General features: G+C 42.7%; 1 protein-coding gene across 1 annotated transcript; it reads right to left on the reverse strand.

The window, feature by feature from the left end:
• Positions 1-7,955: 7,955 nt before the first annotated feature.
• Positions 7,956-16,886, reverse strand: LOC117537994 (putative uncharacterized protein DDB_G0271982; the record flags this gene model as incomplete). Its single annotated transcript, XM_034203466.1, has 2 exons — positions 7,956-8,015; positions 16,830-16,886. Coding segments are annotated over 2 exons (117 nt in total), but the record flags the coding sequence as incomplete, so codon positions are not given.
• Positions 16,887-17,232: the final 346 nt, after the last annotated feature.

Raw genomic sequence — 17,232 nt, forward strand, 5'->3', positions numbered from 1 at the left:
GCCGTTTGGCAATCAAGACACGGGGGCGTCCGCCGCAGAGACTGAGCCCCTCACTGTGTCGGTCTGGGGCTCACTAACAGCGGCAGCTGCGGAACCGGGATCCCACGCCGTGTCAGGCCAGGACCCGGTGGCGGCAAGAGACGCGGGAACGGAGCCCCACGCCTCACCAGGCGGGAGCTCCCGGCGAGACCTCACCATGGTCTCGCCCGCAGAGGCTCGACCTGCTCCGCATACCGCCGATGGAACTGCTGGTGGCAGCCCACCTCCTACCGAGGATGGGCCCGTCACCAAGCAGGAACCCCACACTGCCAGCGAAGGTGGACCGTTTCCAGTCGACCATGACTGAACGGTCCTACAGAGCCGCAGCGTTGTCCGCCAGGGCTCTGAACGTTTCCTCACTGCTAACCGCATACCAAGCGGAGCTCTGTGAGGATATGTTGAGTAATCCTGGACCGGCCGTTCTGGATGAGTTGGCCGCGGTCACAGACATTTGTCTCCGTGTCCAACACTGCGCCGTCCAGGCCACGGGCAAAACAATGGGGATCATGGTGGTGCAGGAAAGAGCTAGATGGCTCAACCTCACCAACCTCCCAGACCGGGAAAAGGAGGATGTGCTTGACATGCCCATCGTTCCCGAGGGGATTTTCGGCTCCGCTCTTGCCTCCATGCAGAGGAGATGCGAGTCGAAAAAGAAGGAGGACGAGGCCCTCCACCTCTACCTCACGCACATGCGCAGTGCTGGCTGGAGCCGTAAGGGCACCACCGCCACACGCATGCGCTGTGTCGGTGGGGATTGTTGAAATGGGGCACCACAGTGCTCAGACACTGGAGGGCCCCATAACACAACAAATAGAGACTCAGAGGGGAAGAGACGTGACATCTCAGCTGGCTCTAAGGAGCATACAGCGGGAGATGCTCACGACATCTGCTTGGGTTTCTCAAGACAGTTACACGGAGCTACAGACTCCAAGTCACCGTCACCCCCCCTCGCTTCTCAGGCATTCTGCATTCTGCATTCGCAGGCCCGAGGAGAGTCAGCCCATATTCTGGAGAGAGAGATTCTCTCACTCCTAGAAAAGAGGGTTATATCTATTGTACCCGCCGAGCAGAGTCAGGGCGGCTTCTATTCCAAGTACTTCCTCGTTCCCAAACGGGGAGGGAACGGAATTCGGCCAATACTTGATTTGAGGGCTCTGAACAAATATCTAAAAACATATAAGTTCAGAATGCTCACTCACACATCTCTGCTGCGGCTCGTGCGACAAGACGACTGGTTTACATCAGTCGACCTGAAAGATGCGTATTTTCACATCCCAGTATATTACCCACACAGGAAATATCTGAGATTCGCATTTCAGGGGATCTGTTATGAATACAGAGTACTCCCCTTCGGTCTGTCTCTCAGTCCAAGGGTGTTTGTACGATGTACGGAAGCCGCGATAGCCCCGTTAAGACAACAGGGTATTCGCCTGGCGACCTACCTGGACGACTGGCTGCTTCTCGCACAGTCGGAACAGGAGGCTGTTACGCAGACAAATGTCCTCGTAAAGCACCTGCTCAACTTGGGTTTCATAATAAACACAGAGAAGAGCATGTTGTGCCCTGCGCAGACTATACTCTTCCTGGGTTTACGCCTGAACTCGGTGCCCTTTTCAGCTCGCTTGTCAGCGGAAAGAGTGAAAGCTTTCAGAGCTTGTCTCGCTCTTTTCCAGCTGCGCAAACATGTTCTCTTCAGATCATGCCTGCGATTGCTGGGGCTCATGGCGTCAGCCATCCTGGTCGTACGACTGGGACGCTTACACATGAGGGAGTTTCAGCGCTGGGTGGCCGCCCTAAAACTAAATCACTAAAGAGTGATGGTTACTGTGAAATGCGTAATGGCACTGCGCCACAGGCTGCACCCGACTTTTCTAGTACGAGGTGTGCCTATGGGTGCTGTCCTTTCACGGAAAGTGGTCACCACGGACGCATGTCTGACAGGTTGGGGAGGTATTTATGAAGGTCGCCCGGTGAGGGGTCTCTGGAGCAGAGACCTCCAGCGGGCGCACATAAATTACCTGGAGCTTTTAGCGGTGTTTCTCACCCTAAAACGCTTTCTGCCTTTCCTCAGGGGACATCACGTCCTTGTGAGGACAGACAATACGACCACAATATCGTATATTAACCGCCAAGGGGGTTTGCGTTCTCTCCAGTTACACACACTGGCGCGCAAACTGATCCTATGGAGCGGTAGACGTCTCCTCTCTCTGAGAGCGACGCACGTACCGGGAGTGATGAACCTCGGGGGCAGATCTACTGTCCAGAGGTATACCACTTTATGCAGACTGGACTCTACATCCAAGGATTGTGAGCCAGCTGTGGGTGCGTTACGGCAGAGCCGCGGTGGATCTGTTCGCATCGAAAGACAACGCTCAGTGTCAGCTGTTCTTTTCGATGCGCGATCTAAATGCACCGTTAGGCGTGGATGCACTCGCACACGATTGGCCCCCGGGCCTTCTGTACGCGTTCCCACCCCTGGCTCTGATACCCCCCAACTCTGGCCAGAGTGAGAGAGCAACGCCACACACTTATCCTGATAGCTCCGCACTGGCCAGCTATGTACTGGCTAGCGGAGATATATCAGCTGCTGTGCGGGCAGCCATGGCAGCTCCCACTACGCAGGGACATACTGTCCCAAGCGGGGGGGGCGATCTTTCACCCACACCCAGAGCGCTTGGCTCTATGGGCCTGGCCCGTGAGTGGTACAATCTGAATACAGTGTGACATGAAGCTGACCCTGGCAGCTGCCAAGCGAGCCAGTGGCACTCATGCACTATCTGTACAGTCTTCATGCACTCAGTTCGCCCCAGGGCAAACAGAGTGTGGTTGAAGCCCAACCCTACCTTTATCTTAAGGCGGTTGGTTCAGGTACCACATTTGACATTGAGGCATCCTCCCCGCCACTGTATTCCTCCGGGGAACAGCGGCCGGATTTGCCGTGTCCAGCCCGTGCTTTACGCACGTACAGGGACAGATCAAGGGTGCTTCGTCATAATGACCAACCCCTTGTGTCCTGGGCTAACCCTTATAAGGGCAAGCCTGTTACTAAGCAACGGCTCTCCCACTGGTTTGTGGAAGCAATTGCTTTGGGGCTCACGAGTCAGAGTTTGCAGGCACCCTCGGGTCCGCGAGCTCTTTCGACTCAGGGTCTGGCTGCATCCTGGGCTCTGTCCAGGATGTCTCCCATCCAAGACATTGGTGCAGCGGCGAGCTGGTCCTCGCCGCTCACTTTTGTCCGCCTCTTAACAGGCTGGACGTTCTGCTCCCAGTGTGACTCAAGCAGTGCTGGGCACCTGGTTGAGTCAGAGCTCTACCTGTTAAGTTCTGGTTGGTTTGGTGATTTTCGAGATAAGCTCGTCTGACAATATGGGAGCTACAATTTCCCATAGTGAGACATCGAACGGAGTGTTATGAATGAGAACTATAGGTTACTTACGTAACCCCAGTTCTCAGAGTAACATGAAGTGAGATGTCTCACCAGACGGCCCTCCTTGCTATGGTGAAGCGAGAAGAGGTGCTTATTTTGAATGACGCATGCGTCGTGGCGCAAGCTACTTATAGGGGGTGAATTCCCTGACGCTGACGTCAAGATCACCAGCCAATCAGGATTGGCGTAATGAGATTGATGCTTCTGTTTGCTCCGCGATGAGGCGCATCCCATAGTGAGACATCTCACTTCATGTTACTCTGAGAACTGGGGTTACGTAAGTAACCTATAGTTTTATTCTTATTAGCATACAACATTTAGTGCCATGGTCCTCTTTATTTTCACTTTCAACAGTGCTTTTCAAAGTTATGCCCATGGTTAAGGAAGCAGTTCTGCAAAGTTAAAAAAATCAGAATGCAATACAACATTTCAGATAGTCCCATTCAGTGTTAAGCTTCAAACTTTGCAATACCACACTACAGTGAATGCATGTTGTGCCATGTTTATGTTTGCTCTAGATGAAGACAACGCTAGATAACAAATCTATGGAGGCTGGCAGCAGAAAACTGTTTTGTTTGACTGTCCCCTAAAGATAGAGAAGTGATGTTATGACTAGCGGCAGGTGAAGAAATCAGGCGGTCTGTTTTATGTTCCCCTCTGTCCTTGACATCCCCTTGGAGAGAAAGGAAGTTGTCCTAACAAAAAACTAAACTATTAACCACATATTCCCTTTACAGAGTTCTAAAACCTCAGAGGAATATTGTGTTCATATTTGAGACGTAATTTATAGGCTTCGGTACCCTCTTGTAAAGTACTACGGCACCATATATATTTTTTATATTTTCTTATTGTTCCTTCAGTGTCTCATAATGATCTGTTCTTTAGGGATTAAGCAACTCTTAAGTAGCATTTTAGGATAATATACAAACCCCCCCACCTGGATCTGGCTGCAAGGGTTCTTTCCGTGGTCATAAAAAGTAAATGGGGCACTTTCATGTCTAGTTTTTTATTTTATAGGGAGTTCTGGGAGTCAACTCACTGGCATATAGATTATTCTACTTTATATACTCTAAATCCACATAATGAAACACTATTACACTTTCATATGCACTCTCTCTCACTTGCACACCTGCGCATGATAAGTGTCCAGGGACAGTTTACCTGTGTGTCCGGGAAGTCTGTAGTTTTGGAGCATTTACTATATCATGGCCCTATAGTCCTGGTATGGTGCAGGTGTGTTTGTGTGTGTAAGTGTGTGTGTAGGGGTGTGGTGGGTGGAGGTTGTTAGTTGTTACACGCTTGACTTGAGTATGAAGTGGCCCCTAGCTGTTCCTTCAGATTACTCTCCTCGTTCCCCAAAGACTAAGCAGTACAATAACTCAAACAACTCTGCATGCACACTCATACTTCCTTAAGCCCCTCACAACATAATACAATTCTTAAGACAGACATGCATATTGCAACACACACACACACACACACACACACACACACACACACACACACACACACACACACACACACACACACACACACACACACACACACACACACACACACACACATACATACACACATACATTCTTCCAACATATATAGCACACCCAGAGGCCATGGACACCAGCACGTGTGGACATTTTTGCAGTGATAGAGCGATCCATCTGAATCTCCCCAGAGTCCGACATGTGTAAGTGTATCGCTTTGTTCCGGTGTATGTTTCCAAGGACAGGCACAGCACGCAAAAACACAACATTTCCCAGCATTCCTCTGGGTGCCGTACAATCACTCCCATCCCATTATTCTTTTTACCTAATAAACAATTCCCAGCTTGCCTATTACAACTGATTTGAGCCTTGTCTTTAGTCACTTGGAAAATATCATTACCAAGTTATGACATTGTTAAACTAGATGTTATTGTCTGTGTAGCTATAGTATAAAAATAACTTGTATTTTTGCGCCACAGACCTCCATTAGAATGACCATGGGCACTGACATTTATTTTGAGTCAAATCTACATTCACGCAATCCTGCAGTTGTAAATACCAACTTTGTATGTAATTATCCGCATGTAAAAATAGCCCCCCCCCCAAAAACAAGTATTAATGTTTGAGGAACTTGCAAAACACTGCAGTTGCCAGCAGTTTGAGAAAAAATTAATTTATGTATTTTGGTTATGCAAGCTACAGTATTGACACGTTTTCTGCTTTTTATTTATTTTTGTAGATTTCCTAATTATGTAAGTTCCTTTTTTTGTTTCATTATAATCTTAACAACATCCTTTTCTTGGGCTTGAAAGGGTTCATAAGGCCAAGAACTTTGTAGAATTGTAGAAATACATATGTTTGTATAAAGTCAAATATGCTAGGGGTTGCAAAGTAGATTGTAGAATGTCGAATAGTGGGTGTCTGATTGATTCATCACTGCCTTCATGCACATTGAGTTCCCCTTTTTAATGTTGTTCCTGGCTTTACTAAGTACATCATCAGTTATCGTGTTCTTTATTAGGACATGGGTTGATTGACGGCAGCTGTTTCATTTGATTTCACTTGTTTTACTGCCCTCCCTTTGAACAATCTGCTCAGTTAGTTGGATGTCAGATGGATATTTTTAAGAAAGTGCAGTTTGAATGTTTCATGCCACAACATTAGCTTTAATGTTTTGAACAATGCAGCCCAGTGCCAGCAATTGCCAGCAGTTAAAACCCAAACTTTCCTTTTCCTTTGTGCCAAGCTTTATGAGAACATAGACCTTCTTTAGATGTTAAAACAACATTTTGAGTTGGTGCCATCCTGCTGACGTATTGACAAGAGGACATGTCTGAACCACTGAAACTGAGTTCCATTTCATGTCTTCTTAATGTTTTTATCACTGTTCGTGTGGGAATGTATGTGTTTATATACGTGTGTGTACCTGCAGTTGTGTATATGCGCAGCATTGTGCAAGCTTCTCCATGACTCCCTCTCAGATGACTCACACATGTCTGAGAGTAACTAATTAGAAACAGGTAAAGAAAATAGAAGTGCCCCCATGCCCTTTCATGCTTGATCTGTGTGGGAAGGTTTGTTACTCAGCCAGACAAAAGGGAAACTTACCATCAATGTGAGTAAACACAGCAGTCTGGGACCTGGCATTGTTACAGCTTCTTATTAGTCAATATCCCATAATGCTTGTAGGGCACTTTCTCTAATATGTGCCACACTCACACATATAAATAAAGGAACTCTTTAGGAGTCTCCCTTGAGCTCAAGGTTGTGTTGAGTTGTGGGCAATTAATGACCTTTTTCACACACAGCATTAAAAGCTGCACAGCGGGCAGCAGTGATAGTGTTTGTTTTAGCTTGAGGTCTGGATTTGGTTGAGTGGTATCAGTCTGTGGTCTGAGCGACTACCGTCTGCCCTGTGATAGACAGAGTTGACCACTGACTGTTGACCTTTGACACCAGATAGAGAAAGACTGCGAGCAGAGGTCAAAGACTTTGGCTGTCATGGAGGTTAAACGAATCATGTCAACAAATCCAAACACAACAAGGCAGTCGTAGGTCTATTCAAATTGTGGTTATTTATGTCTAAATTTGGTTAAATAAAAAAAAAAAGTGGAATTGTGGATAAGAGTTGAATGCATGTGCACACAGATAAAAATGATAATTTGAAGGGAGATAGACCTTTGTTATGTATGTTGGTCGGTTAAGTCACATTAAAGGATTTGAAATGATAATCTAGATATGTAATATTGTCAAGAAATCCAATAAATAGAAAAAAACTCACAATGCTTTAGTCTTTCTAGTCTACAATGTCTTTGACAACCAGCCCAAAGTCTTACTGCAGATAAATCTTTAAAAGCAGGTCACAAATATATCGTTAATCTCCTTTTAAAAGTTGAATTATTTGCTATGTGGAATAGTCTGGCTCATTGTGTTCATTTTTGTGTTTTTAGTCAAGCGACAAACAATACTTATTCAGACCATCAGAAGAAAAGCTAATTATATTCAAATACATTATATCGTAGTTTTTCCCAAGGCTGCACAGAGTAATCCATTGGCTCTCCCTCTCCTCTTGTGCCATATGCAGGCCTGCAACCAACACAACCACAAAGCTGTATGCTAATAAATATGGGATGACTTGGCCAATTATGGAAATTAGCTTTTTAACTTTGTACTACTTTTGGAACTAATGCTAGCTTTCATTGGAAAAGAGTTATCAAATTAAATGGCTTGTTCTGTAAATCCAGCCCTTAATTATTTATTTTTCACTTTTAAAAGAACAATATAATCAGAAAACATACCCGTCAATCAAAGTGGTTACCAGGGAAACGTCTGCATTTTGAGCCATTCTGTGAGCCAACAGCAGGCCTCTTCCTGTTGGCATGGCAGCAGAATGATTGATTGGCTCCTCAGGGAGAGAGAGAGCAGCTCCAGGCTTCCTCTCTCTCTCTCTCGCTCTCTCTCTCTCTCTCTCTCTCTCTCTCTCCCTCTCTCTCTCCCTCTCTCTCTCTCTCCTCTCTCTCTCTCTCTCTCTCTCTCTCTCTCTCTCTCTCTCTCTCTCTCCTTTCTCTTTCTTGCTTGCTGTGTGTTGTGTGTTAATGTGTGTGTGTCACTGTGTAAATGCATTTTGATGTGGTGCTTTAAAATAGAATTGATTAACACTTCCTGCCTGTGTGTGTGTGTGTGTGTGTGTGTGTGTGTGTGTGTGTGTGTATATGTGTGTGTGTGTGTGTGTGTGTGTGTGTGTGTGTGTGTGTGTGTGTGTGTCTGTGTCTGTGTCTGTGTGTGTCTGTGTCTGTGTCTGTGTGTGTGTGTGTGTCTGTGTCTGTGTGTGTGTGTGCTAGTGTGCTAGTGTGTACGTGTGAATTATGGCTTTAACAGTGACTGTAATTGACCTTGCGTGATCCAGACTTGGCCCCAGTGGAACCGTTAGTCAAAAACCGAGGGGTGTTAAATCGTTGACAAACTGGACTCTGTTTCACTCCACATGATCCGGGTACAACTTTTCATTGCAGCTATAAATTGTATTTATACTTCAACAATATATCTCAAAATGAATGATGAGCATTCAGAACATGTCACGTCCGTTTGCTTTTACATTTAGAGGTTGTTTAATTAAATAAAACTTGAGTATGGGCACACAACAGGGTATACAGACACACACACTACCTCTCAGTCCTACGTTGTGCAGGAGTTAGTTGACCACTAACCTTTCTTAAATTACCACGTCAAATTGTATTCAAGATCACTAAAAGTGAGCATCTCTGTTTCACACGGTCTCTTATTCTCATCGATTGAGTGTCCAATGGAATATGTTGTTTTTTTTTACGAGCCTCTGTCTTTAAACACACTCCACAGTCTGCAAAAAAAAATCAACTACAAGTCTGGCCTTATACTGTAGGTTCCAAAAGTGCAGACAGGATGATGACAATAGACTGAACCAAACAGATTACTGGAGGAACTTCAGAAGAGTCAGAAGTTTGTGCTTTGCTTTCCTGTCTTCAAAGGATGTACAATCTACAGCAAAAATAATAATGTAACTTTAAAGAGAACAAAACACATTCCACATGTGGCATCAGGGTTTACGTGTTCCTGACTTTCTGTTACGTATTGTTTCATTTTGTTAACTATATTTGAATTCTTACCTTCTTTTTTTTGTTACAACTTCCAAGCAGCAAAGCGTTATACTTCTATCAGACAGGTCAAGACTTAGTTCATAATTTCTGCTTTTCCGTGCGTATTTCTCTTTTTCACATTCTTCTTTTCCACTCCTGTCTCTCCAATGATCTCCCCTTCATGACCAAACAAAACACAAGCACTACTTTTATGTTATGTGTGTCTACACACAATAGTCAGTCTAAACAAGGTCATCAGTGTTGCTCCCAGACTTAAATGGCCCAAAACAGCACGAGAAACGAACCCCTTTTGTTTGTGGCTCAAATATATTATTATTTTTTATTTAGTTGTTGCTTAACTTGAAGTCAGCCACCATTTACAATGAAAAATATGTCCTTACATTTTGTTGTCTTCTCCAAAGATGGACACCACACTTGAAATAGTTAAAATGCACTTTGTATTTTTCAATAGGTAATGAACAGCCATATCACTAAATATTGTTTTTTGTAAATCATGTGCTTTTTAAAAGAGCCATATTTGTTCCTAACCATTATACTTAAAGTGGTGTATAGTAAATTGTTTTATTTTGTTTTCCAAAGTATAGGATCTGATATGTGGATCTTGTGGTATGTTTTTCTTTGCATGAATGTGTAAAGCACATGTTTGGGTTGCCGTCTCCTGCCTGGGTGCTGTTATAATCTGGAGCTCACCGCTTTTTCTTTGCACAGAAGAGATAAAGGGACAACTCAGGACACGCTGTGGACCAGTCTTGAATGAGTCTCTGTAGTGTACACACACACACACACACACACACACACACACACACACACACACACACACACACACACACACACACACACACACACACACACACACACACACACACACACACACACACACATTCTTCCATTGTATAATAGCGCATAAAGGGTACGGGAAAGGTATGTTGCAGTTGAAAATGACTAATTAATTAATACAGGATTTGGCACCTGATTCACACTGGTCATCTTTAGTTCTTAGCTTGTTTCTCTAATGAATTCATTTTTTTAAAGTACTTAAAACTGTTCAAGCACCTTCTGTGACTCAATCGGTTTTTAGGAATGTCAAAATGTTTTAAATAGTTTAAAGTTCTGGATACTCTTCAGTGCAAACAGAGCTTGTACGAGCTACTGAATGAGATCTCTGATGTCGGTGTTTGTACCAAGAGCTCTGCTGCTATTGAATACATGTGGGAAGATTCATCTTCAAGCTGTAAGAGAGCTGGGATGATTTAAGCAGTGCTTAAGCAAACTTAAACAAAGCCTTCATTATTTTTTAAATTACAGGCATTTGTGCAGGCTAGAGGAGGATTATGACTTGACAGATTTATAGGGAGATGGATAGGAGAGAGTGAAAGACAAGAAGAGGGATTGCCCAACTGGGTCAAATCAAACTCAGGGAAAGTCATCTAGTTCAAATTGGCACCAAACTCTTACTCTTATTACATTCTGCTTTCAACCACATTTAATGAAACAGATATTTTATTACATGAGGTATGATCCACAGAACCGCCACAGCTTTAATACATTCAAGATGATTATTTGTCATCTGATGTCATCATTCGTAAGTAACTGAATAAAACAAAGACTATTATTTTTTAAAGGAACATTCACACTGTGTGGAAATTATTAATGGTCTGCATTATGGAAATGAAAGCCACAAATATATCTACCTTCTACCCCTTTTCATTTGATGCAATTCTTTAAACGAAATCCTTCACTTTATCTTCTACCAGTGGTCACGTTACTCACACACACATTTGTACATCAGGGCCGATGATAAGGGCTTGGCAGTTGAACGGTTTGGTGCGGTTGTTCCTGTAAGAAGGGGCAGCTGTGAGCGGTGTCACTTTAGCTGGGATGGTGTATCTGCACTGGGCATCGCAGCAGCTCCTGTCATCACTTTGTGTGAGTTATTACTCCAGGAGTTTCCTGTAGACGCAAACATTAAATCATACAGTAAAGGCACACTAGCTATCAAACCTATGATGTTTTCATATAATCTAAATGCACACATCCAGGAGGGTCTTTGAGTCATATGTAGTTACCTCATAATGAGGATGCGTACAGGCATACTGTATATTTTTCTTGAGTTCGCCCCTCATAAAAGGGTAGAATCAAAACCAGACACTTCAGCAGGTGACGTGGTGAGAACAGGTGTGTCAGACACTGCTGTGCGTGTCTATCACTGCAGCACCAGCCATGGCACAATGCAGGTTTAGTCATACGCATTCCAAGATAGGAACACTCACACCCATGCTGCAGACATCTAAACAAGGACTCAGACCAGACAGAGAGTGATCATACTGCCACACATACATACATACACGGGGTCCTTTAATTATCCCGATATACTTACCTCATCCTTCAAAGCTATAAGACAACACCTGGTCACATTACCTCATAGAGACTAAAATAAACTGGCACACATGTAAACAAACAGTCTAGCTATTACTCAAGTTAAGTCATGTGATTTATTTATAGATCACCTTCTCAAAATACAAAGAATACAACACAATCAAATGAAAAAGACAGTTAAAATGTAATAAGTACAAAAGATAATTCAGTGAATAGACACACAGATACACAATTCAACAAATAAAAACATGAAGAAGACTGTTCAATGACTGTATCTTTACTGGAAATGTAGCCACAGAGAATCAAATCTTTGGTCACATAGTCATTTAACCATAATCCATTTAGTAATCAGATTTGGTATTAAAGTTGATGCAATACATGGGTGTTTCTCATAAGCAGGGTTGTGTAGATAAAAGGGAATGGGGGTACAAACATTCCTTTGACATTAAAGATATACCATTTAAACAAGTCTAATAGTAACCCACCAGCCTGTGGAAATTCCCTTCATGGAAAGAATTCATTACAAATAACTCTTTCACTTTCCTCAAGGCATTTCCTCCCCATAAGTATATCCTAGGCTCTCTTAGTTAGCTTGCCTACAGTTAACCGTGCTCCATAATGAAATATATATTTGAATAACAATCCAAAAGATAGGCTTATTTACTTAATCTCTTTTTTTATAATGTTCCTACTTTTTTATTGACACATTCAATCATTTCTCAACTTTTCCTATGTTCATCAACATGTTTTCAATGTTCAACCCTCTTATGCTTGTAATGATAACAAAGTATGGAAGCTTACTAATGATTGGTGCAGAATTATTGTGTGTGTAGCAATCGAGTGGATGGGTTAGCGGTTAGCTTAATAACAGTAAACACTGGTAACTTAACTCACTAGGCCTAGAGCTAAAGTTTATCATAACATTACACCAGACAGTGCATGTGTATCAGTAATATACTGTTTTGTATTGCTGTATGGCTACTGTGTAAACCCAATAGGCTAACTAAAGTATTTTAGTTGGCCAGCTTACGCTAGCAAAGTTACAAAGTAAAACTCCTTTTTTTCCCAGGGTCCTCTTGTAAGAGATTTTGGTACCACTTTACAATAAGACTACCCTTATAAAGGATTCATAAAGGGTTTATAATTAGGTTGTGAATTAGGTTGTAAACAGTTTATTAATCATTAAGAACCATTTATAAACCAGTTCTAACATAGTTTTCATGCATCAACACAGGCTCACTATTTGGCAAGATGACTAAGTCTTATATTGGCTACCTAGCTTACTTCGTCTTCTTCATCAGCCATCATCCTTGGTATCTGTTGTTCACTGAGTTGATTCCGCCCATCCATCTTGATGTTTCTTGGCATCTCTTTATGACCATTTATTTACGAGTTACTAACATTTATAACTGCCAAAAGGGAACCTTATTGTAAAGTGTAAAACACATTCTCATTTATTAATGAGTTACTACCATTTTCAATAAGACTTAGCAGTAGATAAATGTGGGCTCACTATTTGGCAAGCCACCGGTCACATGTGCCCTGTTTATCTCATGTCTTATAAAAGCTTATTAATGATTTATAAAGTGTTCACAACCTAATTAATAAATGAATTACAAACTATTTGTAAACCCTTTATAAGGGTAGTCTTATTGTAAAGTGGTACCGATATTTTAAATCTAAAGGGCTGCTGTTTGAATTGTTAACAAGTTCTGCCACTGTGGAGACGTCAATGTCTGTCCGTCAGCAATTTGAGGGCGAACGTTTTTGGGTGTGTGTATACGTAAAGGAGTATAACCTCTTTACTCTAGGTGGGTGATTGTGTTCAACATAAATGACCCAGGGAAACATACACATTTAAACTGGGGAAAGAACATTGCATCTAACACATAATCCATTGAGAGGTCTCCTTAATGTGTCACATTAAGAGGATATTAAGCTGGGGGACATGCTTTTCTTTGCGGTTTTTCGTTGCAGTCACTTCACATATTTCTCTGAGATCATATTGCTATGTTAGCTCACTGGTGAAACTTGATAACATGCTTGTGTCTTCATAAAATGATCTTCTTCAGATGCATGCCTCTTGTCTTGATTAGTTCTTTCAATAACAATATTATTAATTGATATATTGAATGATATTTTATAATTGTTATTTTGATTACCGGTAATAACTACTTTTTGTCAGTTTGGTTGCTCCATACAAGCCAATTCACATTTGATTTAAAGGTCACCTATTATGCAAAATCCACTTTTTCATGTATTTTATACATAACCATGTGTCCCCTCTGTGTAAAGAGATTCTGAAAGTTTCAGGAAAAAAGATTCGCTCATTTTTTGTCCTAATCCATTTATATAAAAACCTGTCTGAAAATTAGCTGATCAGACTTTGGCCATTTTATGATGTCATAACGATTTTTTGGCTTGTGTAACCATTAGCCAATAACCAACCACGGTAACACCCGCCCACCTTATCACCTGAATCTCCTCCTAGAGACCTATAATATATTGAAGAAAAACAGTATAATAGAGGACCTTTACATTTGAGGAAAAGACATATGATCCAACAGCATGCCGTCTTGGAACATGTTTCCTCAATGATGGCACTTTGTCCCCTTAAACTCTCCCTACTGACCTTTCCTGTGTTAGTGCCAAATGTCAATGGCACACAGAGTTGCTGAGCTGTCAGTCAAACTCATGTAGCGCAGTATGAAGAAACACGAGCAGATTTTGTTTTTTTTAAAGCTGCATTTTTCATGAAGCATTTTTTACTGAAAAGTTTCCTCCTCACAGAGGATGAATAGTTTCTGCCTCTTGGTTTTGGTTGCCTCTACAAGAGAGGTCAGCGCTTTGCCATCTGTTTACAATATGAAGACATGCTTGACGTGGAGCCACCATACCCGGCACGCAAGCAGGAGCAGCAGGCAGATCAAAAACACGGTGTGTCCTTTTAGCAGGTTTATATTGTGAGTTTGTACAAGAGCTCTAATAAAAAGACCATCTGTAAGAACTGGAGTTGAAATTTCTCTGTAAACTCTTCTTAATGATTCATACACAGAGCAAGAGGATATGCCAGTTACACAGACTGCACTCCCTCGTGACTTTTTGACTCCAACCATGCCAATAATTACTCTTGTTGTCATCCTGACTCCCATTTCCACCATGTGTTTCATGTTGCTCTGTTGAAAGGCCTTTGGAAAGCCCCATGTAAGGAGCAGCACTTGCCATACACAGCTTATGTTCAAACACTGCCATCTCTTTCTGTTTTATTATTTCTTCTTCTCCTCACTTGATGAATGGAGTGTGGTGCTTTGCCCATCTCCCCCAGACCCTTCTTTAGTCTCGAATAAAAGAGATACCATCTACGACTTCATGAGCCTGAGAACATCGTCCATCACCGTTATCAACAAAGGCTTATTCAGACCTCCTTCATTGACATCTACAGGGGTCCATCTGTCCTCCCACACTCAAACACTAGTCGTAAAAAGCGTGTGTGTTTCCCTTTCGCCCTCATCTATCCCGACAGGTTTCCATTAAGTATCTGCGGATATATATCATGTCGAAGGCACTTAGATACATGGAAACACTTTTTTTTTTTAATGAAATCTAGTCAGAGAACAAACAGAAATGGAGAATTTGGAATTCCAATGTGTGTGTATTATTCTTCTGGTGAGTGTATGTGTGAATGTTTGTGTGTGTGTTCAGTTCAGCGGGTTCTGTCTGTGTGAGGTAAATCACTCTGTTCCTGGTAGAAAGCCTGTTGGGCCGCACCCACAAACCACACTCTCCTCTGGCTGGCTCACACTTTTTACCGGGGTACAGGTCCGTTGAAGTTTATACATCTTGGCTTCCTGTGCTTTTTCTCAAACAAACCTTCCCTCATTGTTTTTCCCTGACACGCGCTTTTGGCAAGCCCCCCCTCTTTTTAAGCATGAACGCCCAGTACCGAGAAAGGGAGTGAAGGAAGGAGGGAAAGAGGAGGAAGAGGGGGTTAGTTAGAAAAAGAAAAATCGAGAGAGGGTGAAAGAAAGAGTGGGCCTCAATATTTGTGACGCCTAGCACTCGCCAAACCCAAAACCCACAAAGAATGAGATTGGAGGAGAAAGGGAGGAAGGGATGGAGACGAGGCGGGAGAGAAGAGAGAGGCTTATGAAAACGGCCGTGGATGAAGGCAATCTTTAATAAGGAGAGAGCCTTGGGTTTCTGTGGTGGCTGGTAATGGCTCCAGTTGTCTAGGAGGAGGACTGAACAACACAGTTTGTTTATCCAGAGTGGTGGGACTTGCTAGCTTAACGGCTTGCATCTTAGGCATCTATGATGACAGCATGGATTGGCTCACCGGTCTCTTGATTTTCTGGTTTCCTTACGGCAACGGTCAGTGAGCCACCCAACAGACTCATAGCTGAACTTGTGGTTCACAAATTGCCAGTGTAGCCCAGTTATTCCCTGGTTTAATCAGGGAAGGGCCCTGAGTTCGTTAACTCAATAAATCTAATTTACAATGAAGAATACATAAGGTAATGTTGTCTTATTTCTCTTAAATTATCCTGTTTATATTTTACCAATGTACCCTTTGTGTTATCTTGAGTCCCTTTAAGCACCTTTAAGTACTGTAACTTTGCTAGTATTAGATTATGTCTACTCTACTATAACATATACACACTGAACAATTTAGCTGAGTGACATATAAAAGAAATGTATATTTAAATGTGTTGAGCACAATGACACTTTACCTTAAACACATTAGTTTAAATACCTCTATTGATATAAATCACCAAATATCTATATATATTTATTTATGCTTTTTTTTTTATCTCTCCAGTTTTAAAGGATATTTTTGGTTACTGTCTTATACATTGGAATTATTTGAAACCTGTTTATCCCAATAATTATAAAGGTGCCTTGGAAATATGTGTTTACATAAATTGTGACCAAACCGTTTGAACTTAGACTAAGAGTCCTTACCTCACTGAGCTGTAGTATCTGCCTCTCAGTCTGACTGGAGAGGACTCTCCCTCCACATTATTGTAGAAACATCTTCTTCTTATATCCGTTAGAGCAGCTAGCACGGCACCAGATTCTAATAACAACAGCGCCGGTACCGGGCGGTGCGCCCTTCTCTCTCTCCCTCTCTCCCTCGCATTTTGGCTGTGAGCTGCGGGCGCCAGATAAGCCAACATCCCCCATTTTCATCATTTACAGCGCCCATCGTACAGGGCAAATTAAACGTGTAATCGGGGTGAAAAGGGTGTTACATTGACTTAATTATGAATATTGTTACATCAAGGCCGAAAATTAGGATGAGCCCCAACGGTCAAAATGTTTTTTTCCCTCCCAGAACTGGGAGTCATATGCAACTCGCAAATATCTTTCTCTCTCTCTCTCTCTCTCTCTCTCTCTCTCTCTCTCTCTCTCTCTCTCTCTCTCTCGCTCTCTCTCGCTCTCTCGCTCTCTCTCTCTCTCCCTTCTCTCTCTCCCTCTCTCAATGTTGGTACGCAAATGCGCTTTGTTTCAAATGACCCGGTGCTCTTTTTTTGGCGGAGGTGCGCATGCGCACCAGTTATGTGCAGCCCTGTGTATAACCCTTTTTCCTGTCTGTTACTCCCTCTTTCAGCACAAGAACCAGAGGGGGATTCAATGGAGCCTGAATACCTGCACTGAGACCCTCACCCTGCACCCTGAGTCTCAACTCTGTGTTTTTCAAGCCTTTCCCTGTTTTTTTGTATTAAACAAAACATTAAGCTTTCCCAATGGTGTGGTTTTCGTTTTGTGAAAA

Source organism: Gymnodraco acuticeps, unplaced genomic scaffold, assembly GCF_902827175.1.
Source record: "Gymnodraco acuticeps unplaced genomic scaffold, fGymAcu1.1, whole genome shotgun sequence".
NCBI classification, from domain to species: domain Eukaryota; kingdom Metazoa; phylum Chordata; class Actinopteri; order Perciformes; family Bathydraconidae; genus Gymnodraco; species Gymnodraco acuticeps.